The sequence below is a fragment of the Lemur catta genome, chromosome 18 (assembly GCF_020740605.2).
Source record: "Lemur catta isolate mLemCat1 chromosome 18, mLemCat1.pri, whole genome shotgun sequence".
Taxonomy (NCBI): Eukaryota; Metazoa; Chordata; class Mammalia; order Primates; family Lemuridae; genus Lemur; species Lemur catta.
The window spans coordinates 4869512-4886280 of NC_059145.1; the positions used below are offsets into that span (position 1 = coordinate 4869512).

Sequence of the window (16769 nt, forward strand, 5' to 3'; positions counted from 1 at the left end):
TACTTTATTTTCAAATCGTTCATTGAAAAATATAGTAATATAAATAGAGAGAAATGTAGTGGTATCTGGTAAATGTTCAATAACTGGCTTTCTGGAAAAAGGTCTGGAGGCTTTGCTGATTTCCATGGTGAAAATACTTCCACTGTGGTGGATTTCAATCCATAGCTGTAACATCCCCAAGGGCAGAGGTGAGAAGGGTCTTAGCTTGGACTACTATAAAATACCATAGTCTGCAAGGCTTATAAACAACAGGAATGTCTTTCTCACAGTTCTGGAAGCTAGAAGTCCAAGATCAGCATGTCAGCATGGTCGGAGTCTGGGGAGGTTTCTGTTCTGGGTTGCAAACTGCTGATTTGTCCCAGTGTCCTCCCGTGGCAGACAGCGGGCGAGTTCTCCAGGGTCCATTTGTAAAGGGGCACTAGTCCCATCATAAGGGCTCCACCCTCATGACCTAATCACCTCCCCAAAAGTCCCATCTCCTAATACCAGCACATTGGGGGTCAGGATTTCAACTTAAGAATTTTGCAGGGACACAAACATTCAGTCCCTAACAAAAAGAGATACCCACGGTCAGCTCTCCTGAGACACCAACTCCAGACACTACTGTTTATGCAATTCCACACAGGGCATTTGCCATCCATTGTGATTTCTCTAAGAAATCAAATAAGTTCATTTGTAAGCTTGTGAAAATATGTTCAGTCATCTGTTGGGGGAACATTGTAACCTTATGAATACATGATATTCAGAAGGTAAAAGTTTTATTTTCTAGAATCATTTGCATTAGAGTGAAAATATTTTGGGGTCCTACCCACAAATGTTTTTGTGGTAACATTAAACATATGTTCCTTGACCATATATAGTCATTATTCCTTTGGGACCCTTTTTATGTATTAAATAAGAAAGGAAAACATATAGCTGATGTAAAAGGCAACAGTAAATTATTTTTAAAAACAATAACCTGTGCAAAATACTGCGGAAGCCCAGCCTTAAAGCTGGAAGGGACCGTAAACATTCAGCTACACATTTTGTGTGCAGGGGGCTACCAGAAGGCTGGAGTCTGCAGAGTACAAACCTACATCTCCTTCCTGCAAGTACCCCATGCCAAGTGTCTAAAATATAGTAGCACATGGTGTATGTCCTTCTCCCCATTGATTACATTTGACATGCACCCAGCTCCCAAACTGAGAAAGGGTAAAGGCAGCACTTCTGTGTGGATTCCAACCCAGTGTACAAAAATACACCAGTGACGGGTTGGGCTGAGGCGCCCACCGCTGGAGCCAGCCTGAGGGTGGAAACTCACACAGGCAGGCAGAGTGAGAGAAGCCTCCTCAGCCAGTGGGGCTCAGGATACCCCTGGCTCCACAGGGAACCTCAAAGGTCCCCCAAGATTGGGCACTCTTGCACATTCTTTGGGGGTTTATAAATTGATGTATCCAATTTGAGGTCCAATTTGGTAATGTCTACCAATTTCTATATCTGAAATATCCTCTGACCCAACAAACTCCACTTCCAGGAATCTCTTCTACAGAAACATTTGCATTAGTACCTAAAGATGTAAGAGAATATTCACTTCATCAGTATGAAAGCAGAGGTTGAAAATCACCTACTTGCTACTAAGAGAACAGATAAATAAAATTTAGTTAATTCATGGTATGGAGTACTATGGCACCATAAATTTTTATGGTGCACATAACTTTTTACAGGGAGCAGGTATTGCTTTTGTAATTTAAAAAGTGAGCCCATGCTTCTTTTCCTTCTGACTCTTGTCAATGGAAACAATCAAGAAAAACTTTAAAAATATACAATTGAAACCACTTGATTGAGCAGTCTTAACACTAGGGGACAGGGACATGATGTGTTTTCATGTGTCTTATATTTTTCAAATCTCCCTAGACCCCTCACTCTTGTCCCCCAGTAGCATCTTGGGCAGAGCCCACAGTGTTCACATAACTCTAATCACTAAACGATCTGTCCAGTTTACAGACTCTGACCTTATATCCAATTCTGACCCCGTGGTGGCCTGGGAGCCTGCAGTGGGGCAGGGCTGTTGTGCCTGTAGGAAACCTCCTCATCCCCTCTGACAGGTTCTTGTGCTCTTTCTGCACTGAGCAAAGAAAGAAAAATGAGAAAAATGATGCAGCCATGACCTCCCGAGCCCTCTCCATTTCTCTGTTCCTCCAGCTTGACTGAAACCTTCACCTCTGCCCCACCCATTCCTGCCAGGACTCTCCCACATTCCTCTCACCCCACAGACAGCATGCTTGCAAAGGATGCAGCCAAGGGACTCAGTAAGTCTAGCTTCCAGGTGTTCTTCTGAGCCTGGGGGCACTCACGTGTGGGTTGAGTGGGGGTTGGGTAGGCTCTTTCCAAGGGATTTTTCACCCAGTTTTCTCTTCCTCTGGGCAGATCTTCAAGCCTATCAAACAAAATGCCAAGCTCCCCTTCTTCCAGTCACGCCAGAAGTGACATGTGATTTTTAGGGGCACCTTAGGGAGTGGCAAGCACTCCCAGTCTCCTCTCCATAGAGGGCGGGGAATTGCCTCTCACCACAAGTGCCATGCCCAAGCCCCTGTGCCTGCCCTCCCCAGCCCTTCACAAAGGAAATGAGTTCCTCTTCTGGCCACTTTTTGGTTTCACACATTTATTTCTTTTATTCATACTTACGGTCAATGCAAACAATTACATAAAATGAAAAATTATGAGGAGTCCAAGCATAATTATGCAAGTTAAATACACATTCAATGCAAAATATGCAAGCATCAAAGTGGGTTCCTTTGCACACAGAGCAGCATGTTTCAATACATGTGTTAAAGAATGGCAGATGGTTGCTTTTTCTCTTCCAGACCATGGGCACCGCAGATACTAGGATCAGAGTGTGTTCACTGAAGCCAAAATTTGTTTCTAAAAAATATTTTTTTCCACATGGAAACTTTTGTCAATATATACTTTCCAGAATTAAACTTCCAGTTTCTAACATCTAAGAAAATGTCCCACATATAACAATTCTGATTCTTTAAAAGGTTTTTTAAAAAAAGTATTTTCAAAAATAATTTAAAAGAATTATTGCAAACTTAATGATGCTGGTGCTCTTCCACCTTAACCCCAGGATGGGAGTCTCTGGTATGGAGTCTGTAGCCCAGTGCTGGGCCTCTCAGCCATTGGCTTTCTTCCCTCCTGGGCTCTTGCTCCACCCTGGCTCCAGGCAGTGTTGCATCTGGAGACTGTGCTGTTTCCAAAGCTGTGGCCCAGAACTCTCCGACAAAGGGCCAAGGCTCAGGGGGCCCCCCACACTGATGAGACTTGGGGGGCTCCTCTTCCAGCCAGCGGACCCCTGTGTACTGGCTGCCACAGTCCACATCAGGCTGAGAAACTCTCACTTCCTTTCTCAGTAACAATTCAAAGATTTTGTAGACAAAGGTCCAAAACCATGTCATTGCTGGTGTTTCGTGTAGTGGCCACTGTTGCTGCCTCCCTGGGATGTTCTCCAGCCCTCCCCTGGAGCATGGCCTTGGAGCAGAGCTGGTCAGTGAGGGACCCAGTAGAGCCCTAGAACTGGGAAACAGGGAAGCAGCAGGTGAGCTGGGCAACACCAGGGCTGGAGGGGTCCTTGAGGGGCCTGAGGCTGGTTTTGGAAGGGTAAGCCCCACACAAGCAGGGGACCAACTGTCATCTGCCTTTTACTAACCCTAGAGCTCATAGTAGGGCCAGGTACTGATTGCATCTAAATAGAACTTTAACTATTGCCTTCTTGCTGGACAAGTTTTCCTCAGTGGGTCAAAGGAGCCAGAGAATTGAGCAATATCATGAAGCCAAACAAGGTCAGAGGAGAGGAAATGGGTCACTGAAGTGGAATAGGTCTCTCTGTTGGCAGCCATGGGAGGGAACCTCTGGCACAGTGAAAAGGCAGCCTAGACTTCTGGATTCTGCCCAGCCATATAAAGAACTTGGAAGCATCACCCCCATCCTTTTAAGAAAACAACTGAACAAACTGAAAAATAATAGCTCTTCTTAGGTCCAGCAGAGAATTGAGGTCACAGGGCAAACCACTGCCCTGAAAACTGGAGAGAGAGAGGCAGATACAGAGAACCCCAGCTTACTGGAAGCAGAAACCCAAGAGGAGAAGCCTGTGGCAGGAACCAGAACCAGTAGGAACACTGACCATAACTGACAAACTGCTGAACGCAGAGGTTGGACTAGGTCAGGGCCGGGGAACCGGTGGCCTTTCAGGTCCTTAAGTGTGGCCTTTGGACTGAATTCAAATTTTACAGAACAAATCCTTTTATTTGTGGTAATATTTTTTTGTCTTTTATATTTTTATCTTTAAAATGAACATATTTAAAATACCAAAGAATAAAACAAATTTCAATAAAATAATCCTCCCAGATTGACCAGCACAATTAGAACATGCGTAAGCCATGAGAGCTAAATTCATGGCTGCTATGTTCATGATTTAGTGCTAACTTCCCCCGCCTGACTACCGCCACTGCCGCACAAGGCTGGTTGGTGAGAGTTTATGGGGGTCGAATATGCCAGTTTATTATAATATTTTGGCAAGGGTGCAAGGTGTCTCTGTTTGAAGTGGAATTTGTGAATAGTCACACAGCTCGACAGTATTTTTTTTAATTCCGTCTGCTTAACAGCCCATCATGTCAAAGAAGACCAAGAGAATGCTAAAGGAAGAAAACAGATTTTTAATGAGGATTGGGAATTGCAATATTATCTTGTTTCTGCTAAAGATAAGATGATCTGCTTGCTTTGGGCTACTGCAATGTCAACATTAAAGAAATTCAATGCTCATCAGCATTATAACACTCATACGGACCACAAATATTTTGAATTAGAGGAGAGGCATGAAAGGTTGTAGTGCAGAAATTAGAAGATCAAAAGCAAAAGCAAGGACAGTTCTTTCAAGCAGCAGTAAGACCTGGAAATAATGTCACTGAGGCAACTTATAAAGTAGCTTATATTCTCCAGAAAAAGAGGAAACCATTCAGTGATGTAGAAATTGTAAAAGAATGCATTCTCAAAGTTGTAGGATGCTTAGACCCCAATAACATTTCAAAGTACAAACAGCTGCCTCTTTCAAGAAGAACAATAACTCATTGGCAGAATGAATTAGCCTTCAACTTAACAGAACAACTTCATGTAATATTTGCAATACTTGAAAAGAAAAGTATATATTATTCAATTGCTTTGGATGAGTCAACTGATAACACTGACTTGGTGAAGGTTTTATACTTCATTCTGTTCATAACAGAAGATTTTCTTTGCTATGAAGAATTACTCACTTTGGGCACTCTTGTGAACAGAACACAGGGAATAGATACCTTCAACAACTTTCAAGATAAATGTCATGAAGTTGGACTGAATTTGGTAAATTTAGTCAGTGTCCATACAGACGGTGTACCTTCTATAACAGGAAGATATGAAAGGTTTATTAAAGTAGTAACAGATCCAGATGCTCTCATTTCTTTTCATTGTATCTTGCATCAGCAACATTTCTGTGCAAAAGCTACTATTTTAAGTGATAATTTGCAACAAGTTATAAGTATTGTTAACTATATTCATGCAAATGCAACACGGCATCATCAGTTTTGTAACATGCTAAAGCTGAATGATGAGGTATTCGGTGTGGATTTGCCCCATCTTTCTAAACTGCATTGATGGTGCACTGTTCTGCTTCCCTCAGGCCTCAGAAGTCGGTGCCAGAGACCAGAGGAGGCAGCAGCGAGCGGGTCCCTGAGGTCCAGAAAAACCCTGCAGAAATGCCCCTCTATCCATCTCTTAAAGACCTGAAGGTGGACAAAGTAATTCAGGCTCAGGCTGCCTTTTCTGCAAATCCTGCCAACCCAGCAGTTTTGTCAGACGCTTCTGCTCCCGTATCTCAAGATGGAAGTCTCTATCCTAAACTGTATCCAGAACTCTCTCAATACATGGGCCTGAGTTTAAATGAAGAAGAAATATGTGCAAATATGGCCATGGTCCCTGGAGCACCAGTTCAGGGGCAGTTGGTAGCAACACCTTCCAGTATGAACTATATAGTGGCTCCTGTGACTGCTAATGATGCTAGGATTCGTAGAGCAGAAATTAAGCAAGAGATTCGTGAAGTCATTTTGTGTAAGGATCAAGATGGAAAAATTGGACTCAGTCTTAAATTGATAGATAATGGTATATTTGTTCAGCTAATCCAGGCTAACACTCCACCCTCGTTGGTTGGTCTGATATTCAGGGACCAAGTACTCCAGATCAATGGTGAAAACTATGCAGGCTGGAGCTCTGATAAAGCACACAAGGTGCTCAAACAAGCTTTTGGAAAGAAGATTACTATGACCATTCGTGACAGGCCCTTTCAACAGACAATCACCATGCACAAGGATAGCACTGGACATGTTGGTTTTATCTTTAAAAATGGAAAAATAACATCCACGGCCAAAGATAATTCTGTAGCCAGAAATGATCTCCTCACGGAACATAACATCTTTGAAATCAATGGGCAGAATGTCATTGGATTGAAGAACTCTCAAATTGCAGACATACTGTCAACAGCTGGGACTGTAGTTACTATTACAATCATGTCTGCTTTTTGAAAAGCATTATGAAAAGTCTGATGGACCACACCATTCCTGAAGTTTAAAAGTCATGGCACAACAAAAATGTAGCTGAATTTGGCAACTTCTGTATTATGCACGTGACACTTTCCCAGAGCCAGCAGACATATGCTGCATGAGGACCTTCCTATCTTACACATGGCTGGGAATCTCACTGTCTCATCTGATATCTTGTTCAGATTTCAAGATAGTGGTAGCCTTATCCTGGTTTTACAGATATGAAACTTTCAAGAGACTTACTGACTTTCCTAGAATAGTTTCTCTACTGGAAACCCAATGCTTTTACAAGCCATTGTGATTAGGATGACTGATACAAGCTTAGCTTTATGTGAGAATCAGTTGTCTTTCTCCTAGGTAATAAGTAGTGCTGTTCATATTACTTCAGTTTTATGTTATATTTGCATTTTTAACATGTTACCATGTACATCTAGAATGATTGCCTTTGATAGTTTTTTTTACTTACGTGTGTGTATGTGTGTGTGTGTGTGTGTGTGTGTGTGTGTGTAAAACACCTATTAAGAATGCTGGTTTCATTCCATGTAAGCGTTATATAGTGTGTGTGTACATTGCAAGAGATTGTGATGATTGTCATTAAATTTTAACTACCTTTACTTAATATGCTTGAACTGTCGCCTTAACTATGTTAAGCATCTAGACTAAAAGCCAAAATATATATTATTGCTGCCTTTCTAAAACCCAAATGTAGTTCCGTAATAAATCAAAATGTATACTAGCCCAGACTATTTAATGGTACGCTGCTTAGTTGTCTTTGAGATTTTCTAGTCAATGCATAATGGAAACTTCTTTCTCGTAAAAGTTGCCAGTATCACTTTCTAAGAAATGAATCGTTAAAATTCCTATACTAAACAGGATGAACTTTTGAGTCCTTTTTTTCATTTGTAGATTAAGTGGGATAATACTTAATTTTGGCATTGAATCTTAACATTATGTAACCTAACTACTTTGGGATGGTCTTACAATGTTTTCCTGGAAATTTCGTCCATTTCCTGACTCCTCCCTGCAAACAAAAATGGCAGTGACACTGTATCCTGATTTTTTTCTTCTTTTTGGCTTATGTCTATTCTATTTTAATTAAATATGTATAAGTAAAAAATAATAATAATAATAAATAAAGTGTGTTGACTATAGCCGGGACAGGTGTTAGCCAAAATTTTATCTCTGCAAGAACAGATAATTAAATTTTATGAAGAACAGAATCAGCAATGTGAATTATTGAAAGAAGATTTCTATAGGAATGCAGTATTTCTGTGTCATATCATGCCAAATCAAAATGACTTGAAAATTACTTTGTAAGGTAAAACTAAGTGTATATATGATATGTGACACACACACACACACACACACACAAATCTGAGCTTTTCCAAAAAAAAGCTATTTTTTTCAAAACACTTCTTCTTCAAAAGGAAATTTTGAATGAACATTTTCCCCAGTTAGCAAAGCTCATTGATGAGCAGGATGATCTATGCAAATCATTTGAAGAATACACAGCTGTTATAGACCTATTAATTGGAGAATACAGTGAAAGATTCACTGACTTTGAGAATGACATCACCCTCAAATTAGCATTTCAGCCTCAGCTAGTTGATATCACCAGGGCACCTAAAGAACTACAGATGGAATTGATTGAGCTCTCAGTAGATGACATTTTAAAGTCAGTGTTTGATGCTAAGAAAGATCCAGCTGAAATATGGAAAAATGCAGAATACCCATGCCTTCAGCAACATGCCCAAAATATGCTTTCTTGCTTTTCAATCACTTATTGCTGTGAATCTACATTCTCCTACCTGACCCAAATCAAGATGTCCTTAAGGTCACAAATGACTGATACCCATCTAGAGGATCAACTGAAATTACAGACTTCCATGATGCAACCAAATATTCAAATGCTTTCCAACAAAAAGCAAACACAACAAAATCATTAAAAGGTTAACTTTAGCATTAGCAAATAGTTTTAATTTTTTGAAATTATTAAGTACTTAGGTAGATTTTTACAAAATAATATACATCTTTAAGTATATCTAATTGAAGTTTCTTTTTTTTTTTTCTTTTTTTTTTTTTTTTTGAGACAGAGTCTCACTCTGTTGCTCGGGCTAGAGTGCCGTGGCATCAGCCTAGCTCACAGCAACCTCAGACTCCTGGACTCAAGCCATCCTCCTGCCTCAGCCTCCCAAGTAGCTGGGACTACAGGCATGTACCACCATGCCCGGCTAATTATATATATAGATATATAGATATATATATATATATGTTTTTAGCTGTCCATATAATTTCTTTTCTATTTTTAGTAGAGATGGGGTCTCGCTCTTGCTCAGGCTGGTCTCAAACTCCCCATCTCGAGCGATCCACCTGCCTTGGCCTCCCAGAGTGCTAGGATTACAGGCGTGAGCCACCGTGCCTGGCCGAAGTTTCTTAATGTGGCCTTATTTGATTACAGCTAAATTGATGAGGCCTTCCAACAGGAAAAGGTTCCCCACCCCTGGACTAGGTAGAGAGTTAAAAACCACAGGGGAACTAGTATTAGGGGCTCTCACACTTCCTTGAGTTTTACCTGCAGGAGCCCTGTCAGGTTCTTGCTGTGAAGATTGCAGAAAAATCCTCTCACACATCCAGCAGGGGCAGGAGAAAGTGACCATTTTAAAATACACCAGTGGCTGGGTAAAGTGGCTCAGGCCTGTATTCCTAATACTTTGGGAGGCCAAGGCAGGAGTATTCCTTGAGGCCAGGAGAGACCAGTCTGGTCAACACACCAAGACCCTTTCTTCACAAAAAGAATTTTTTTAAAAATTAGCTGGATATGGTGGTGTGCACCTATAGTCCCAGCCACTCAGGTTGAGGTGTGAGGATCTCTTGAGCGAAGGAGTTCGAGGATACAATGAGCTGTAATTGCACCACTGCACTCCAGCCTAGGTGAGAGGGAGACCCCATTAAAAATAAATAAATAAATAAGAAAAGCATTCTGTTCTGCCTTCTGTTCCCTGTAACGATTAACCAACACCAGCCCCCTCTAGCCATCCTGTCACATCTAAGAGGGAGGAGAGAAGCTGAGCAGCACTTGTTAATGTCATATACCAGGAACAGAGACCCACCAAAACATGCAGACCTTCTCATAGGACTGTGGAACACCTCCCCAACACCTTACCTCCATGTCAGTGGAAACCCTATACAACAATAGGGGATCACAGTGGAAAGAACTGGAAGGCTCAGAGTCTATTTAAGAAAGGCTTTTGGGCCAGCCTCAGTGATTCACACCTATAATCCCAGCACTCTGGGAGGCTAACGAGGGAAGATTGCTTGAGGCCAGAAGATCAGCCTGGACAACAGAGCAAGACCCCACCTCTATGAAAACTGTTTTTAAAAACTTAGCCAGGAATGGTGGCACATGCCTGTAGTCCCAGATACTCGAGGAGCTGAGGCAAGAGGATCACTTGAGTCCAGGAGTTTGAGGCTGCAGCGAGCTATGACCACACCACTGCACTCTAGCCTGGGCAACAGAATGAGAGCTTGTCTTATTAAAAAAAAAAAAAAAAAAATGTTCTTTAGAGGAGACAAAAATAAGGATGCTAAAGGAAATTAAAGCTTTAGACATCTATAGTTACAGCAAACATTAAACACAGCATAACTCTCCTAGTGAGATAAACATACCTTAAAGCCAGTTTATCTAAATTCCTATTATCTAATACATCATATCTGGTTGTCAACAAAAATTTACAAGGCATGCTAAAAGCCAAGAAAAAACACAATCTGAAGGTAAAAAGAAAGCAAAAGAACCAGATTCAGACATGGAAATAATTTTAGAATTATCAGACTGGGAATTTAAAATAGTATGATTAAAATTCTAAGGACACTAATGAAAAAAGTGGGTAATATATAAGAATAATGGATAATATAAACAGAAAGATTGAAACTCTAAGTGAAAGGACAGCATTGTTAATAAATTAATAGAAAAGAAAAAAGAGAAAAGGATCACAGCATACAACTGCTCCTTTGTTTGATTAATGACCTGTGACTTAACTTGTTGTCTTTAAGATTCACCACCTGTGGCTTAACTTAACCTCTTGTCTTTAAGAGTTTGTTCTTGGCTGATGCCATTTTGGACTCAGCCTGCGCACTGTACGAAAAAAAAGAGAGAGAGAGAGAGAAAGGAAAGAAAAGAAAGGAAAGAAGGAAGGGAGGGAGGAAGGGAGGGAAGGAGAAAAGAAAAGAAAAATAAAAAGAAAAGAAAAGAAACAAATTTACCCAAAGAAGTAAAAGACCCTATACACTGAAAACTATAAAACATTGATGAAATTGGCAGGGCGCGGTGGCTCATACCTGTAATACCAGCACTCTGGAAGGCCAAGGTGGTAGCATTGCTTGAGGTCAGGAGTTCAACACCAGTCTGAGCAAGAGCAAGACCCCATCTCTACTGATAATAGAAAAATTAGCTGGGTGTGGTGGCATGTGCCTGTAGTTCTAGTTGATCGGGAGGCTGAGGCAGGAGGATCACTTGAGCCCAGGCATGTGAGGTTGCAGTGAGCTATGATGATGCCATAGCACTCTAGCTCCATGACAGAATAAGACTCTGTCTTAAAAAAAAAAAAAAACCAGCAAAATCAGCAGCATTTCTATACACTAACAACGAACTGTCCAAAAAAGATGTCAAGAAACTAATTCCATTTACAATAGGCACAAAAAAATATATAAAAATAAATTTAACCAAAGAGGTAAAAGACCTATACACTAAAAACTGTAAAACTTTGATGAAATAAATTAAAAAGAAGACACAAATAAATGGAAAAATATCCTGTGTTCATGAATTGGAAGAATATTTTGAAAATGTCTATACTACCCAAAGTGATCTAATACAATCTCTCTCAAAATTCCAATGAAATTCTTCACAGAAATGAAAAAACAATTCTAAAATTCATATGGAACCACAAAAGTCCCCAAATAGCCAAAGGAATCTTGAGCAAAAAAACAAAGCTGGAGGCACCACACTATTTGACTTCAAAATATACTACAAAACCACAGTAATCAAAACAGCAGATACTGGCATGAAAACAGACACATTGACCAATGGAGCAGAATAGAGAGCACAGAAATAAATTCACACATTTATGGTCAATTGGTTTTCAAAAAAGGTGCCAAGAACACACAATGGGGAAAGGACAATCTCTTCAGTAAGTGGTATTGAGACAACTAGACATCCACATGCAGAAGAATAAAATTAGACCCTTATCTCATCCCATACACAAAAATCCACTCAATATGGATTAAAGATCTAAACATAAGAACTAAAACTGTAAAGCTCCTAGAAGAAAACAAAGGGGGAAAAGCTCCTTGACATTGGCCCTGAAAATGATTTTGAGTATCTCACTAAAAGCTTAGGCAACAAAAGCAAAAATGAACAAGTAGAACTACCTGAAACTTAAAAGCTTCTGCACAGCAAAGGAAACAACAAAATGAAAAGACAGCCTACAGATTGGGAGAAAATATCTGCAAACCATTTATAAGATAAAAGGTTAATACCCAAAATATACAAGGAACTCACACAACTCAGTATCAACCAAATCAATCAATAAGCAAGCAAGTCAGGCAATTAAAAAATGGGCAAAGGACCTGAATAGACATTTTTCCAAGAAATACATACAAATGGGCAACAGGCATATGAAAAGATGCTCAACACCATTAGTCACTAGGGACATGCAAATCAAAACCACTATGAGATATCACCTTACATCTGTTAGCCTGGCTATTACCAAAATGACAAGAGATACGTGTTGGTGAGGGTTTGGAGAAAAGAGCAATCTTGTATGGGTGGGAATGTAAGTTGGTACAGCCATAAGGAAAACAGTAAAGAGTTTCTTCAAAAAATAAAAAATACGACTACCATACGACCCAGCAATCTCTCTGCTGCATACACACATACCCAAAGGAAAGGAAATCAGTGTCTTACAGAGATACCTGCACTCCCATATTCACAGCATTATTCACAATAGCCAAGATATGTGAATAGCCTAAGTATTCATTGATGCATGAATGGATAAAGAAATTGTGTCATAATGCCAGGCATAATGGCATGCAGCTGTAGTCCCAGCTACTCAGGAGGCTAGGGCAGGAGGATTGCTTGAGTCTAGGAGTTTGAAGCAGTAGTGTGCAATGTTTATGCCTATGAAAAGCCAGTGCACTCCAGCCTGGGCAACATAAAAAGACCCTATCTCTAAAAAAATCTGTAGAAATGAAAATCAAAAAAAGAGAAATCAGGAGATTGATAGATATATAAAATGTATGTATATAAATATATATATATATACACACACACCCCTATGAATATTTTTCTGCCTTAAAAGAGGACATACTGCCATTTGCCACAACGTGAATGAACCTGGAGGCCATTATGCCAAGTTAAATAAGGCAGACACGGAATGGAAAATACTAAATAATCTCACTTATAGGTAGAAACAAAAAAGGTCAAATACATAGCAACAGAGTAGAACAGTGGTTACCAGGGGTGAGCAGGGGGAAGAAATGGGGAGACACAGGTCAAAGGGTACAAACTTGCAGTGATGCAGGATGAACAAGTCTAGAGCTATAATGGACAGTGTGAGCACTATAGGTAATAATACTGTGTTGTATACTGAGAATTTGCTAAAAGAATATATTTTCAATGCTTTTACCACACAAAAAAGGTAACTTTGTAAGATGATATATGTGTTCATTTACTTAATTATAGTAATCACTTCACTGTGTTTATATATATATCAAAACATCATGTTGTACACCTTAACTATACACAGTAAATAATAAATAAATAAAATATATTTTAAAGTGAAGGAGAAATAAAGACTTTCTCAGACAAACAAAAACTGAGGGAATTTGTTGCTGGTAGACCTGCCTTGCAAGAAATGTTAAAAGTTCTTCAGAGAGAAAGAAAATGTTACAGTTCAGAAACTCCTATCAACATAAAGAAAGGAAGAGTGTTAGAGAAAGAATAAATGAAAGTAAAATAAAACCTTAATTTTTTTATTATTAATAATCCAATAGATAACTGTTCAAAATAATAATAGCAACAATGTATTGGGTTAATATAGCTTATGGATAAGTAAAATGAATGACAGCAATGTTATGAAGTTTGGGAGGTAGACATTGTGAATATTCTATTATAAGGCACCCACACTACCCATGAAGTGATTTGAAAGTGGATTTAAATTAGTTGTAAATTTAGTTGAAGATGTACCCTGAAAACCTTAGGAAAGCCACTAAATTTTTTTAAAAGAACTGTAATTGATAGGCTGAGACAAGAAAAAAAGTGAAATCATATAAAATATTCAATCAAAACCAGAGAAGACAGAAAGAAAGGAAGATTTTTAAGAAACAAAAAACAAGTGCAATGAATAGAAAACAGTTACAAATATAGTAGATATCAATACAACTATATCAATGACCACTTTCAATGTGAATGGTCTAAATACACCAATTAAAAGGCAGAGACTCATAGAGTAGATAACAAGATCGAACTACATGTAACCTACAAGAAATCCACTTTAAATGTAATATAGCCGGGCGTGGTGGCTCACGCCTATAATCCTAGCACTCTGGGAGGCTGAGGCAGGTGGATCATTTGAGCTCAGGAGTTCGAGACTAGCCTGAGCAAGAGCAAGACCCTGTCTCTACCAAAAATACAAAGAAATTATATGGACAACTAAATATATATATATATATATATATAAGAAAATTAGCCGGGCATGGTGGTACATGCCTGTAGTCCCAGCTACTTGGGAGGCTGAGGCAGGAGGATTGCTAGAGCCCAGGAGTTTGAGGTTGCCATGAGTTAGGCTGACGCCATGGCACTCTAGCCTGGGCAACAGAGTGAGACTGTCTCAAAAAAACAAAATGTAATATAAAGGCATAGATAGATAAAGAGTAAAGGGATGAAGAAAAATATATTATGCTAACACAAATCAAGGGAAACCTAGAATAGCCATATTAATTTCAGACAAAGCAGATTTCAGAACAAGAAAAATTATCAGGGACAAATAGGAGCATGACATAATAAAGAGGTCGATTTCCAGGAAAGCATGGCAATTTTTAATATGTATGCCCCTAACAAGAGAATGTCAAAATACACGAGGCAAAACTGATAGGAATGCAAGGAGAAATAGATAAATCCACTATTATAGTTGGAGAATTCAACACACCTCTATCAGATAGAAATAGGCAGATCCAATTGTCAGAAAATCAATAAGAACATAGTTGAACTCAACAGTACCATCAATCAACTGGACGTAATTGGCAATTATAGAATATTCATCCAATGACAACAGAATACACATTCTTTTCAAATTCACATGGAACATACACAACATAAACCATATTCTGGGCCATCAAAAACACCTCAACAAATTTAAAAGAAATTGTACAAAGTATGCTTTCAGACCACAGCAGATATAAAGTAGAAATCAGTAACAAAAAGATGGCTGGAAGTCCTCCAAATATTTGGAGATTAAATTAAACACTTTTAAATAATAATACATGAGTCAAAGAAGTCTCAGGATTAATTAAACCAGGCCTGGTGGCACATGCCTGTCGTCTCAACTACTAGGGATGCTGAAGGAGGAGGATCACTTGGGCCCAGGAGTTCAGCCATGTACCCGGCCCCCCCCCCCCCCGCCAGAACCTGTAAGTAATAAAATCTTTATTTCCATCTTGTGTTTCTCCTGTCATTGAAGGGGTGCTCTCCATCCTAAAGATCCCAAAGTAAAATATACAGGAGACAAGGTTAATATACAAAACTCAATTGTGTTCCTATTTGCCAGCAATAAGCAACTAAGATTTGAAATTAAAAACACAACACCACTTATTAATATATTAGCACCAAGAAAATAAAGTATTTAGGAGTAAACACAATGTGTCCATGATCTAAATGCAGAAATGTACAGAATTCTGATAAAAGAAATCAAAGAAGTTCTAAATAAATGGAGAGATATTCCATGTTCATAGTTAGGAAGACTCAATATTGTTAAGATGTCAATTCTTCCTAACTCAATCTATGTGTTCGATGTAATACCAATCAAAATCCCAGGAAGTTATTTTGTGAATATTAACATACTGATTGTAAAGTTTATATGAAAAGGCAAGAGACCCAAAATAGCCAACACAATATTGAAGAATAACAAGGTTGGAAGGTTGATACCACCTAACTTCAAGACTTGCTATAAAGCTACAGTAATCAGGACAGTGTGGTATTGGTGAAAGAAAAGACAAGTACATCAATGGAAAAGAATAGAAAGCCCAGAAACAAGCTCACAAAAATATAGTTGACTGATATTTGATGAGGAATTAAAAGCAATTCAACAAAGTATAGTCTTTTCAACATATGGTGCTGGAACATCTGGACATCCACATGCAAAAAAAAGAGAGAAAGAAAGAAAGGAAGAAAGAAAAAGAAAACAAAATAAAAGAAAGAAAAAAAGAAAGGAAAGAAAGAAAAGAGAGACATAGACCAATAGAACAGAATAGAGAGCCCAGAAATAAAACCATTTACCTACAACCAACTGATCTGTGACAAATTAGACAACAACATATGTTAGGGAAAGGAAGCCCTATTCAATAAATGGTGCCGGGAAAACCTGATAGCCACATGCAGAAGAATGAAACAGAATCCCTATCTCTCACCATATAAAAAAAGTAATTCAAGATGAATAAAAGACTTAAATACAAGGCATAACCATAAAAATACTAGAAGAAAATATAGGCAAAACTTTTTTTGACATTGCCACAGGCAAAGCATTTCTGACTCAGACCCCAAAGGCAAATACAGCAACAACAAAAATAATGGGACAATTAAATTAAAAAGTTTCTGCACAGCAAGGAAATAATCCTTTGAATTATTTGAATAGACAACCTAAAGAATGGGAGAAAATATTCACAAACTATACACCTAACAAAGGACTGATATCCAGAGTCTATATAGAACTCAAACAAATCAGCAAGAAAAAAACAAACAACTTCATCAAAAAGTGATGTTTTTCTAAAGATAGAAGTTTTTCTAAAGACATACAAATGGTCAACAAACATATGAAAAAATGCTCAACATCACTAATCATCAGGGAAATGCAAATTAAAACTACAATGAGACACCATCTTACCCCTATCAGAATG

General features: G+C 38.9%; 1 protein-coding gene across 1 annotated transcript; it reads left to right on the top strand.

Annotated features, from left to right (window-relative positions):
- The first annotated feature begins 5765 nt into the window (after nt 1–5765).
- Nucleotides 5766–6587, top strand: LOC123623153 (syntenin-1-like). The gene is made up of 2 exons (XM_045529947.1): nt 5766–6011; nt 6183–6587. Exons 1-2 carry the CDS (start codon nt 5766–5768, stop codon nt 6585–6587), a joined length of 651 nt encoding a protein of 216 aa, XP_045385903.1.
- The last annotated feature ends 10182 nt before the right edge of the window (nt 6588–16769 follow it).

Coding starts and splice junctions, on each gene's coding strand:
- LOC123623153 (XM_045529947.1), top strand. CDS start 5,766: ATGCCCCTCTATCCATCTCTTAAAGACCTGAAGGTGGACAAAGTAATT. Junction 6,012..6,182: donor CACCAGTTCAGGGGCAGTTG/GTAGCAACACCT, acceptor ATATTTGTTCAG/CTAATCCAGGCTAACACTCC.